General features: G+C 40.9%; 1 protein-coding gene across 1 annotated transcript in view; it reads right to left on the bottom strand.

Annotated features, from left to right (window-relative positions):
• Positions 1–5,322: 5,322 nt before the first annotated feature.
• alkbh1 (alkB homolog 1, histone H2A dioxygenase) overlaps positions 5,323–13,773 on the bottom strand; it is a 43,893-nt gene continuing 35,442 nt past the window's right edge. Inside the window, exons 5-6 of the mRNA XM_042500378.2 lie at positions 6,480–6,673; positions 5,323–6,260 (exon numbers count right to left, since the gene is read on the bottom strand). Of these exons, the coding sequence (XP_042356312.1) occupies positions 5,879–6,260; positions 6,480–6,673 (576 nt within the window). The 3' untranslated portion in view covers positions 5,323–5,878. The remainder of the gene's footprint in view (positions 6,261–6,479; positions 6,674–13,773) is intronic.

Below are 13,773 nucleotides of genomic sequence, written 5' to 3'. Positions count from 1 at the left end.
GTTCAAGAGCAAGATGGATCGAACAGGAAAGAAAGAAAAAGAAAAGAAAAATAAAAGCTTATGACTAATGATATCATAATACATGACCAGGGATTGATTCAGGATGAGATTTGGCTCCTTTATCGCAACCTTTACAAATCAAAATATAATAAAGCAGATTGGGACTTAATATTTGAGAACATCCAAAATAACAAAATAAAACTAGATGACTAAAAATAACTTCAACTTGAAGATAAATTAACTCTAACAGAAATCAACGTGGCTTTAAAGCAAATGAAAAATGGCAAATCACCAGGAATTGGTGGATTAATACCTGAAGTCTTCACATATTTTTGGGATGACACCAGAAAGTTATTATATAATGGATTTTCAAAATATATTGAGAAAGGATGTTCATCCCAAATCCAAAAAGGGCTTGATGCTGTTACAGAACTGGAGATCTCACATTATTGTTATTCTTATTATTATCATTAATATGCAGTGACTACAAGCTACTTGTCTTGGCACTTGATATCCGTCTTAAACCTGTACTTGGAAACTTAAAGAAGAATATCAATCAGCCTGATCAAAGGAGTATATTTTCAAAATAATGTCAGACTGATTTTGGACATGATCGACTATCAAGCATTTAGTCAGTCTTATCTATAGATTTTTAAAAAAAAAACATTCAACACTGTAGAACACAATTTTATGTTTACGACATTAAAAAAACTCGATTTTGGATTTTGCAAGGTTATGAAAATGTTTTATAATGACATTTATAGCTGCATCTCTCTTAATCCTGGCACAGCACCAAGATTAGAGATTTTACGGGGGATCAGACAAGTTTGCCCAATTTCACCTAAATTGTTTATACCATATACGCAAATGTTAGCCTACCTTTTAGTGAATCATCCTCAAATTAAAGGAATCACCATATTTAACTATGAATACCGAATGAGTCAATTTACAGACGGCAGTAATTTTTCTAAAAGACAAATTTATAATTGGTAATGCCATCCCATTTCCATTATCACATATGATACAAAATACTCAGTAAAAATAAGAAAATATCAAGGTTACATACAATAACATAGTACAATACATAGTACAATAGCAGTTATTGTAAAAAGAACTACAAAAGGTCAATATTTACAATAAGATTACATGGAAGTACAATATACACTAAAGAACTAAAAATAGATTGATTTGAACTACTCAAAATGCAACTGATTTTCTGATTTCAAAACACCAGCAAAAGTCAGGTTAGCTAGCAATGACACAATATCAATACGACTACTGAAATGATCTGAAATGGCCAATTGTTTCTAAGATGACCGGAATCTAGTTCAAAATCATAAATAATATTTATCCAGCTGCAGAAATCCCAAGAAAAAGATTCTGTTTTGAAATAGATCCATGTGCATTTTGTTTGACAGAGCCGTAATGACTGAGGTTTTATTTTTCTCTCGCAAGCCAGTTTTGGAAAGATGTGTACAGCTGGATGAATATTGGGAATGAAAATTACAGATTTGATTTGATTCAAGTTTTGTTCTATATGGATGGTCTTCCATAAAACAATCTCACGACAATTATTGTAATTCTTAGTTTTTTCAACACAGTTTAAGTTTCGGACATGATGGTTAAAGCAAGCCAACTTGCAATTGTGCTTTGCAATATTTCCTCTACTCTTTTTTCCTCTAAAAATGACAAGAATAAAAGAGGAGGGGGAGTGCGCTGCAGCGGGAGCTGTGACCTCCAACAGGAGATTTTAATTCTCCAGGTGAGCGAATACAAAAAAGAAAGTTTTGAATGTAGATAAATAATTGTTTCAATGTTATTTAACATAGTTTAATTTAACATATTTTGGCATTTTGGCACATCAGTGTAAAAAAAAAAAATCAAATGAAATATCACAGTAGATCACAGGACTTCTGATGTGTGTGCTAAGTTTGGTGAGTTTTGGTGCATGACTCTCTCAAAAAGTGCTTCCAGTTGCATGGCGAATAATGCGTAACTTTGGCAATAGCATTTGATGAAAACGCAAAAGTGTAATTTCTGTGCATGATGAAGGTCTTTACAGTATTCTAATTGGATATGAGGTCAATTAAGTTAACCTGCTACAGGGGAAAAATCAAAGAGTAAAAAAAGTAACTTCCTGCAACCAATAGTTGGCGCTATAAGAGATGTCTTCAGGCCTGGACTCATATCAAATCTGTGAAATTTTCTAAACATCTGGCCATCTGGGGCAAAGTTACAACAGAGTTGATGTCATGTCAAAACATCGAAATTGTCCACCCGATTTCGGTAACGCCTATCAACGAAAACTCTCAATGTTCATTTTCAAGCATCAACGTCTTAAATATTTTTTGAGACCATTTTGAGATCAATCAAGTCAACCTGCTAGGAGCTGGACATCTTACTGTAAATCTTCGTCTTTCTTGTGCCAATGATGGTGCTCTCATTATCGCTTAAAATTGTCATATAGATGTGTTTAGGGCGGGACTCCTATCACACATGTGAAGTTTGGGTCATATTGGACGATTTACAGCAGTTACATACCACTTCCTGTTTACTTCCTGGTTCATGGCAGAACATGCAAATTAGATGCCTCATACAGATCACACGGTGTGATGAAAACTCATGATTTGAATAACTTTTGCTGTCAAAGGTCTTATGAAGGTAGCCATAACATTTGAAGTCAATCTGAAGAAAGGTATAGGACAAGTTCTCAAGATTATGACCCCTGAAAATGGCCAAAAATACACCAAAATTACAACTTCAAATCAAAATAGCTGACTTCTTGTTGGTTTTACGGCATGGCCCCAAGAGACTTTTTTGTAGGTACTGGGGTGTTGCACAGGCCTCCAAAGTTTCCAGCTCTGGGTAAAACGTGCTGCAGGGGCTGCTTTGTTGAAAAACAGTTGGGGGGCGCAACTGATACATTTCCTCCCACCCATGCATGAGACCATTAAAATATCAAAATTTTCACCAGACCTGATAAGTCTGCAAAGTTTCATGACTTTTTGAATATGTTAAAGCCCTCAAAAAGGCAATTCATTTGAGAGAAAAATAATAATAATAATAATAATTATTCCTCCAGTTTCAAGTGGGTCCTCGTACCGTTTGGTGCTCGGGCCCTAATAATAATAATAATTCCTTCAGTTTCAAGAGGGTCCTCACATCGTTTGGTGCTCGGGCCCTTATTGCTAGACAGACACTATACGAACATGGCAATAAGCCAGGTCCCCTCCTTGCTTGCCTGGCCAGGGGTAGAATGGAGGCAAACAATATTTCCTCATTTAAGGATAACAAGGGCAATAACCAGTATACGTCCCGTGACAATAATAGAATTATGAGGAATTTTTACCCAAATTTGTATTCTTCCGAGTCCTGCCCCTCCAATAAAGCTAGGAGTGCCATTTTGGATAAACTTTTGCTACCAGGTTCTGCTACCAACTTTAATTAAACCAGATCAGGCTGGTTTTAATATGGAACCGCCTCTCAACCTCCAATATTAGACAGCTTTTGAATGTGAACCACTCAGAAAGGTGGTAAACCTCTTGTGGTGTCACTAGACGCAGAAAAAGCTTTTGATTGAGTAGAATGGTGCTTTCTGTTTGATGTTTTGAAGAAATTTGGTTTAGGTGGTGATTTCCTCAAGTGGATACAAACAATTTATCATTCACTGGTTGTCAGTGTCATCACAAATGGTCTCTGTTCCGAACCCTTTCCACTGGCCAGGGGTACCAGAAAGGGCTTCCCCCTTAGTCCATTATTGTTCGCCATTGCACTGGAGCCTTTTGTGGTAGCCATAAGGCTTCATAAAGGCATTAAAGGGTCCTCAGTTGGGGGCACAGTGCACAAAATTGCTCTTTATGCCGACAATATTCTACTATTCCTGTCGTCCCCTAAATCGTCTATTCCAGCCATGCTGAAGGTGCTAAACAGGATATTGATGAGAATTTTTCTTTCAAGTGGTCTTTACTTGGATTTACTATTTAGGGGTTAAAGTGTCCCCTAACTTGACTAAACCCTGGAAGCTAAACATGTCCCTAATTATAGCTGCTATCAGGAGAGATCTACAACGCTGGTGAATTTATCCCAGGTAGTGTTGACACCTCAATTTATGGTGTGTGGAAAACCAAGGGCATCAAGGTCATTGGTGATCTGTTTAAGGAAGGAACCCTTTTGTCGTTCTCACAATTTCAAGAACATTTTAGTCTACCTAAAGAGCCTTTTTTTGGGTACCTACAAATTTTACATTTCATTAATGAACACACTCTCTCCATGTGATTGCAAACTTACTGCCCTAGAATCTTTTGAAACAGCAAAACCCTGCTAATTTTATGTCTTCTTTCTACTCTTTTCTGACTTCTATCTGTCCAACCAGCTTGTATGACATCCAACATAAATGGGAGAGGGATTTCAACAACATGTACATCAAGGATGATTGGCAGGAAGCCATTAACTGTGTCTACTCAGTCTTTTCCTGCAACAGGCTAAGGGAAACTCAATATAAAATCCTCCATAGATTATACTGTATATTACACCCTCTATTCTGAACGAAAAATGAATCATAATTTTTCATCCCTTTGTTCAGAGAAAAGAGGACTTGTATACATCTCTTCCGGCATTTGAAATACATTTCGCATTTTTGGACTTGCATTGCTAAGGAACTTGGCTCCATTTTCAAGATTAGGATTAAAAAAAATGATGGGCTTTTTCTGTTAAGTATACCCTCTAAGGATGTGTCACTTCCCTCTCTTAAATTTAGACTATTGGATAAATTATTGCTTCTGGCAAGAAAGTGCGTCCTGCTTAAATGGACCAAAGATACCACACCCACTATTACGCTATTGTACAAAGAACATTTTTATGAGCTACCACATGAGAGGATTGGCTCAGTGCTTAAAGGCAACAATCAGTTGTTTCTAAAAGTTTGGAAGCCACTCATGAACTATCTCCCTGTAGAGACTGTCGATTTAATATCAAAAGGATTCCTTTTGTTATCCTGGCAATTATCCTTATGAAACAATGTTGCTGGAAATTCTCACCTGGACTGAGGCATGCTAAAAATGACAAGGCCAGTAATTGAGAGACCTGAGAATTGTCTCGTTCAAGCATATATTTATTGTAAGCTTATAACTATTATTAGTATTATTTTATTTAAATTTTCTTTCTTTCCACTGTTTTTCTTTTATTTACTCATTTATTTCTGTTAATATCTGGATGGATGGTCTATGGCTATTTTCACATTGTTGTGTGTTATGTGTTTTATTTGTCTTCTTAATATGTGAAAAACTACTAAAAATGTTTATATAAAAAAATAAGAGCTGCACATTCTGAATTTAGACTGTCAGCTTTAATTTGAGTGCAAATGTACCCATTTTCACATATAGTCCAGTATGTCCAATAACATTCACATACATATAACATTTGGTGACACATTTTTTTGTAAACAAAATGCTTTGTATCTTTCTGGTGATACTTTGGCAGCACTATAAGGCAGCAAACCTAATTTCTTGCATTTTGTGGGTCCATTTTCATTTAGTCTGGTTTTAAGCAGTGAAACAGACTCAGTTGGATCACTTGACTCCTCAGTCAACATTGTCAAAAGTTGTGTATAAAGTCCCATAAATGGTGGGTGGACCCTCCTGTTCCAAGTTAGCAGACAGTTTGTATGGACAAATGATGTTTGGACCCAAACTAAGCATTAAGAGCAAAACTGATGTGGCCTCTGATTTTTGGTCAGGTTAAAAGTGACACAATATCACTGCAAAGAAAGACTCTGGGATCAGAAGCAAATGACCAGCATGGGGTCTATGCCATGTCTCTACAGTATCAACAAAATCACAGCGCTACTACTCTTCCTCTTCCTCATTTCTCCATCTTTTGGTCAGTCATGGTACCCCACTGTCTGGCCAGCATCAGTCCTTTGGTGAGAAAAAGGTGTTTCTGGGAAGGTCTGCCCAGGCCCTAGCACCTGTCTGACAGTCACATTCAGTCTGGAGCTCTGGATGTACCTGGAGCACACTGCCCAGTCCTCCACAGACACAGGCTCCACCACAGTGCTGTCTGGTAGGGATGAGGCTAGGCTGCAGCCCTCCACCTCTAAAGCTGCAGGTCCCTTGGGTGCTGGGATGATGCATGGGACAGCATGGTAAAGGAGACGGCTTTGTCCTGACATCACCATCACATCCCCACTGTGCATATACATAGCTGTGACAGGGTCCTGTTTGCGGATGCCTCCCAGGAGGAAGATGGCTGACTGCCCAAAACTGTCAAAAAAAGACAAGTGAGGGAGTTGACATGTTTTTCTGTAGTTAACCAGGCATTGAAGACTTTTTCTTTCCCTTATTACAACATCCTGAATTGCTGGTGCAATAAAAAAAAAAACAACAACAAATAAACAAAATAACTGCGTGGGCATCTAAATCCCTAGATGTGTAGAAGAATTCCCTCTTTTGACAGTGTTAAAGACTGTTCTTTCCTCTCACCTGAATGAAAGCAGCGGACGGCTGTGATCGAGTTCTGACTCATCCACATGGATTCCCAGAGATGAATCAGTTTTATAGTAGTTGAGGATTCCAGCTTGTGCATTGAACCCTGGAAAACCACAGGCAGCTGTTATTTGGAAGGCCAGCAAGTGGAGGTCAGTTGGGAAAGGACTGTAATGATTGGCAGAGTAAGTCTGTGAAAGAAAAAGAAAACAAAGAAAACAATTGGATATTTGCACAAGAAAAGCAATGTTGCTATGTTGCTGTGGCTGTTAAATGTTAAATTACGCAGTTTTCTGTCAGTATATTTCAATAACTTGTCCACAGACAACCAGATTTACTTGCAAAAACAATTAGATTTTTGGCCATATCTTTTAAAATAAAAATATCATATCAAAAAGCATAAATAGACAAAGAAAAAGAAAAAAAAAATCATTGAAATCTGGCACAGGTAGTGTGTTGAACTTGTGTTGTACTCTGTAGCAGTGCTTGGCATAGGCAGCTAACGAACAATGTGATCCTACATGGGTAACATCCACGTTATAGTGGAGTTAAGTGGACATCAGAGGAGGAGTTTATGTAAAAAGAAAGAAAAATGAAAGAAAAAAAAACAAAACAACAAACCTGTGTGGAAATTGACAGGAGAAGAGCTAGGTAACGTCAGCTTTATGCAACCAGCGGCTATAACTAACCACACACATAGGTTGCATTGACTTACACTGTGAATTCCTTGAAGCTCTATAAAGGAAAAATGAGTACTGGGTGAATGTGAAATATAATGCTCTCCTTATGTGTTAAATGTAATTTTGTGAAATGTATTCTTTGGCAAGAAACTTCAATAAATACAATGGAGAGTTATGATATATTATTAACAGTAAAGAAGTTTTTCATGTAAAAGGGTATACTAAAAGTTGTACCATAAATGTGTATATCTGAATTAATGCACATTTAAAGGTAATGTAATCAAGGCATTTTTTTATGGTGTAATTTTTTTGTTTTCTCAGGACAAAGGGGAAACAATATAAAAACACTGATCTTTCTCTGATCAATTTGTAACTAGGGGTTTAAGCCCAAACAGCTGAAACAACTGCTGTATTTGCTTTGACTTCTTTTTTTCTTCCGTAACGTTTTCTTAAATTACCGTGAAATGGTACATTGTAGACACATGGCATTTTTATTTATTTTTTTTATTTTTTACCGCAAAATGCTGTTTGAAAAACGTGATGCCAGTTTGCCAGTTGAAGGCACTATAATTAAGATCTAAAAATTAAATTTTTGAAAGATCACTCCCTTCATACCATTAGTTGCAACCACATTCTTCATCTCGTGCTCTGAGGTCAGCAGGCCAGAATTTGCTGTTCGTCCCACGCACTCATTTTAAAACTCGTGGTGATCGGGTTTTTCAGGCAGTAGCACCGAGACTATGGAACTCTCTGCCACTGGCTCTACGCTGCACCAACTCCATTGACTCCTTTAAAATGCAGCTAAAGACACTTTTATACAGACAAGCTTTTAATTAACCTCTTTTATTAACTTGGTGTTTATATTGTATTTTCTTTTGCCTTATTTCGAAGAACTGTGTTGTATTTTATCCTTTGTAAATCACTGTTTATTCTGTTTGTGAAGCACTGTGTTTTTACTGTAAAGCACTTTGTGATTTCTATCTATGAAAGGTGCTATATAAATAAAATTTACTTACTTACTTACTTAGTTTGACTTGAAATTTGACACACAAGTTTAGCCCAATGTGCTCCATGAAAAACACACAAGAACCATTAAGGAGCTCATTACACACTCGCACTCATTTCCATTATTTTTAATGAAGATGCCCTCATGAACCATGACAACGGCGCTGTGACCTGCATGCCTTCCCAAGCACATATTTTTCAGGGCCCAATGATTCTGCCTTGAAATAAAAAAGATTATTCTTTTGGAACGCAGCAGTGCATACTGCATGTCATGTGACAAGGAACAACCAATCAGAGCCGCCAGATATCTCTCCTTTCTTACATAAATATCAGATTGAGAAATGTATCACTCTAACGCAGAGATAAGCTGAGCTTTACATCTGTCCCAGGGACTATATTTTAGGACCAATCCACATTAATGTAAAACTTGGATGAAGATAGTTCTGCATTCAGGATATCAAATTTTCTGTCATTTTGATGTTTTTTGAAAAACACATCTTTGACATCTCTTCAACAACATACCTCGAACGTTTCATTAAAATCAAAAAGCGGGCACAAAAAATGTAAAAAAAAAAAAAAAATAAAAAAAAAAAAAAAAAAAGAACACGTTAATAAATTAAAGCTGCAAGCAGCGATGAACGGGCCCTTGCACCCCTACATAAGTCAAGGCTACTGTAGGGATTCTGAGTGATGCAATTGTCCATTTGAGTGAAACTTGGAAAAAGTATGTACAGACTTTGGACCCTTGAGGGAAATATTTTACATGGTGAAACACTTTCTTTGGACACACAAAATCTGTGGCATCTTAGTCTACATCATTTGTCCAACACAATATTACTAAACTTCATGAAAATCAAAAGATAGTTGTGGTACAAGGCGTCCTTTCTGTCGACAGGAGGTGGCTCAGTGAGTATCATATTAAAGGACATGTTGATGTGTTAAGGGCTGCAGCCTGACCACAACTGTGAAATCTGGGGCCAATTGGTCGATGTAAAGTGAAGTTACAACAACTTCCTTTATGGCGGCCACAACTGGGTCTCCATGGCAACAGCGTTCATGAAAAACCTATACTTCAGGGGGAAGCATCATTAAGAGTCTTAAAGGTTTTGTCACCAGATTTGAAGTCAATTGTATACAATCTGTAGGAGCAGTCCATCAAAGAAGAAAGCATGCAATTTTCATGACATTTCATGTTGCCAGTAGGGGGCGCAAAAGGTAATGGTAATGGTTGTCATGTAGATGTGTTCAGGGCAAGACAGTCATAAAACATGTGAAGTTTGGTGCAGATTGGACCATGTCCCTCAGAGTGAGAAACTACTTCCTGGTTAATGGCGAGACATGGAAATGTTTGGCCCAGTATCAGTCACGCAGTGTGACGAAAACTCACAAATGTATTAACTTTTGATGTCCAGGGCCTTCTGAGAGGATGTTTAGATGTTTAGTCAATTGGATGAAATCTGTAGGAGAAGATCCTAAAATTGTGATCCCTGAAAATGCAACATGCCTCCCAAGTTTTGTAGCTCTAGGTGAAATGTAATGCAGGGGCTGCTTCGTTGAAATCTGTAGGGGGCGCTACAGAGCCATTTTGGCACATCAGTGACAAAAAATCAAATGAAATATCACATTTAAGGACTTCTGATGTGTGTGCTAATTTTGGTGAGTTTTGAAGCATGCCTTGCCTCTCAAAAAGTGCTTCCAGTTTTATGGCCTATAATGCGGAACTTTGGCAACAGCATTTGATGTTATAAAAGTGTTATTTCTGTACATAATGAAGGTCTTAACAGTATTCTAATTGGATATGAGGTCAATTAAGTTAACCTGCTACTGGGGAAAAATCAAAGAGTAAAAAAAGTAACTTCCTGCTACCAATAGGTGGTGCCATGAGTAAGATTCAAAATTGCAATGCAATTGTCTTCAGGCCTGGACTCTTATCATATCTGTGAAATTTTATCAAACGTGAAGCTTGGGTCATATTGGACCATTTACAGCAGAGTTACATACCACTTCCTGTTTACTTCCTGGTTCATGGCAGAACATGCAAATTAGATGCCTCATACAGATCACACGGTGTGATGAAAACTCATGATTTGAATAACTTTTGCTGTCAAAGGTCTTATGAAGGTAGCCATAACATTTGAAGTCAATCTGATGAAAGCTCTGGGACAAGTTCTCAAGATTACGACCCCTGAAAATGGCCACAAATACACCAAAATTACAACTTCAAATCAAAATGGCTGACTTCCTGTTGGTTTTACGGTATGGCCCCAAGAGACTTTTTTGTAGATATTGGGGTGTTGCACAGGCCTCCAAAGTTTCACAGCTCTAGGTAAAACGTGCTGCAGGGGCTGCTTTGTTGAAAATCAGTTGGGGGCGCAACTGATACATTTCCTCCCACCCACACGAGACCATTAAAATATCAAAATATTTACGAGACCTGATAAGTCTGCAAAGTCTCATGACTTTTTGAATATGTTAAAGCCCTCAAAATGGCAATTCATTTGAGAGAAAAAAAATAAATAAATAAATAATAATAATCGCCTGTTGGGTGCTCGGGCTCTAATAAGAATTCCTTGGATTTCAATAGGGTCACACCCGTTCGTTGCTCGGGCCCTAATAATAATAATAATTCCTTGGATTTCAATAGGGTCCTCTCACCGTTTGGTGCTCGGGCCCTAATAATAATAATAATAATAATAATAATAATAATAATAATAATAATAATAATAATAACTTCCCCTCCCTGAGCTATCACCTTATCGTGATGGAGGGGTTTGCGTGTCCCAATGATCCTAGGAGCTCAGTTGTTGTTGTTGGTCACCCATGGCAAACAGGTCGTAAGGGAGGGACCAGACAAAGTGTAGCTCACCGTACCCTTCATGAAGAAAAACATAAATGGTTAAAAGTTTCCTTCACCTGGACGAAGGTCACCGGAGCCCGCCCCGTGGAGCCAGGCCAGGGGGTGGGGCTCAATGGCAAGTGCAAGCGCGGCTCTACCCATGGGTAAAGCCCGAAGAGGCAACATGGGACCTCCTTCCCGTGAATTCACCAACCATAAGAGGGGCCAAAGGGGTCGGGTGTGATGTGAGTTGGGCAACAGCCGAAAGGCGGGGACCTTGGCGGTCCAGTCCTCGGCTGCAGAAGCTAGCTCTAGGGACGTGGAATGTCACCTCTGACACCTGAGCTGGTGCGCGAGGTTGAGAAGTTCTGACTGCATATAGTCAGCCTCACCTCGACACATAGGATGGGCTCCGAAACCAGTCTTCTCAAGAGGCGTTGGACTCTCTTCCACTCTGGAGTTGCCACTGGTGAGAGGCGCCGGGCAGGGGTGGCAATTCTTATTGCCCTCTGGCTCAGTGTCTGTATGTTGGAGTTTACCCCAGTGGACGAGAGGGTAGCCTCTCTCCGCCTTCGGGTGGGGGGGATTGATCCTGACTGTTGTTTGTGCCTATGGTCCAAACAGCAGCCTTAGAGGGGGTGCTGAAGAATGCCCCTTCTGGGGATTCCCTCGCTCTGCTGGGGGTCTTCAATGCTCATGTTCTCAGCGACAGTGAGACCTGGAGGGGTGTGATCGGGAGGAATGCCCCCCCCAATCTCCCCCAAACCTGAGTGGTGTTTTGTTATTGGACTTCTGTGCTCGCCATGATCGAGTCCGAGTAGGCCATGTTCATGTGTGCATCCATTGTTGCGTCGGCCGATTGGTGCAGTGGCCGTAAGGTGGTCGGTTCCTGTCATGGCAGCAACACCTGAACTCACTGATGGACACCAGCAGTGAGGGATGCCGTCAAGCTGAAGAAAGAGTCCTATTGGGACTTCTTGGCCTGTGGAAATCCAGATGCAGCAGACAGGTACTGGCAGGCCAAGTGGAGTGGAGCAACAGTGGTCGTCAAGGCCAAAACCCAGGCGTGGGAGGAGTTTGGTGAGTCCATGGAGAAGGACTTCTGGATGGCTTCAAAGAGGTTCTGGACCACTATCTGGCGTCTCAGGAGGGGGAAGCAGTGCTCTGTCAACACTGTGTATGGTGGGGATAGTGCGCTGCTGACCTCGACTTGGGACGTTTTGGGTTGCTGGAAGGAATACTTTGAAGACCTCCTCAATCCCAATGACACGTCTTAGGGTGAGGAAGCAGGGCCTGGGGACTCGGTGGTGAGCTCTCCCGTCTCTGGGGCTGAGGTTGCAGAGGTGCTCAAAAAGCTCCTCGGTGGCAGGGCCCCAGGAGTGGATCTGCCTGGAGTTCCTTAAGGCCCTGTATGTTGTGAGGCTGTCATGGTTGAAACGATTCTGCAACACTGCATGGACATCGGGGGCAGTGCCTCTGGACTGGCAGACTGGGGTGGTGGTCCCTCTTTTTAAGAAGAGGGACCGGAGGGTGTGTTCCAAATATAGGGGATCACACTCCTCAGCCTCCCTGGTAAGGTATATTCAGGAGTACTTGAGAGGACGGTCTACCGGATAGTCAAACCTCGGATTCAGGAGGAGCAATGGAGTTTTTGTCCTGGTCATGGAACTGTGGACCAGCTCTGGACCCTTGGCAGGGTCCTTGAGGGTGCATGGGAGTTTGCCCAACCAGTCCACATGTGCTTTGTGGACTTGGAGAAGGCATTCAACCGTGTCCCTCGGGGAGTCCTGTGGGGGGTTCTCCGGGAGTACGGGGTACTGGACCCCCTTATACGGGCCATCCGTTCCCTGTATGACCGGTGCCAGAGATTGTTCCGCATTTCCGGCATTAAGTCGGACTCGTTTCCAGTGAGGGTTGGATTCCGCCAGGGCTGCCCTTTGTCACTGATTCTGTTCATAACTTTTATGGACAGAATTTCTAGGCACAGCCAGGGTGTTGAGAGGGTCCGGTTTGGTGACCTCAGGATTGAGTCACTGCTTTTTGCAGATGATGTGGTCCTGTTTGCTTCATCAGGCCATGACCTTCAGCTCTCACTGGATTACTGCTTCCGACTGAACAAGATGGCAGGTACAAGCGGTCGAAATGGGCTGGCCTGGGAACTTCTCGGGATCCCCCAGGAAGAGGTGGACAAAGTGGTTGGGGAGAGGGAAGTCTGGGCTTCCCTGCTTAAGCAGCTGCCCCTGTGACCCGACCCCGGATAAGCAGAGAAGAAGGTGAAAGGTGAAAGGTGAAGAATTCCTTCAGTTTCAGGAGGGTCCTCGCACCGTTCAGTGCTCAGGCCCTAATAAGAATTCCTTGCATTCCAAGAGGGTCCTTGCACCGTTCGTTGCTCGGGCCTTTATAATAATATTAATTCCTTGCATTCCTCGCACCGTTTGGTGCTTGGGCCCTAATAATTATAATAATTCCTTGCATTCCAAGAGGGTCCTCGCACTGTTCGGTGCGAGGGCCCTAATAATTCCTTGCATTTCAAGAGGGTCCTCGCACCTTTCTGTGCTCGGGCCCCAATAATTCCTTGCATTCCAAGAGGATCCTTGCACGGTCTGGTGCTCGGGCCCTAATAATTTCAAGAATTTCAATAGGGTCCTCGCACTGTTTGGTGCTTGGACCCTAATTATTGGGAAATTGGTCAAAAGGGGGCACCACATGGCCATTTTGATTTTCATGAAAAACACATTTTTGACACCTCCTAAACTGTAGGTTCAATTTG

Source organism: Plectropomus leopardus, chromosome 14, assembly GCF_026936395.1.
Source record: "Plectropomus leopardus strain MGB_pleo_1.0 chromosome 14, ASM2693639v1, whole genome shotgun sequence".
Taxonomy (NCBI): domain Eukaryota; kingdom Metazoa; phylum Chordata; class Actinopteri; order Perciformes; family Serranidae; genus Plectropomus; species Plectropomus leopardus.
Note: the sequence above shows the minus strand (reverse complement) of the source record. Positions and strands in the feature narration are given on the sequence as shown.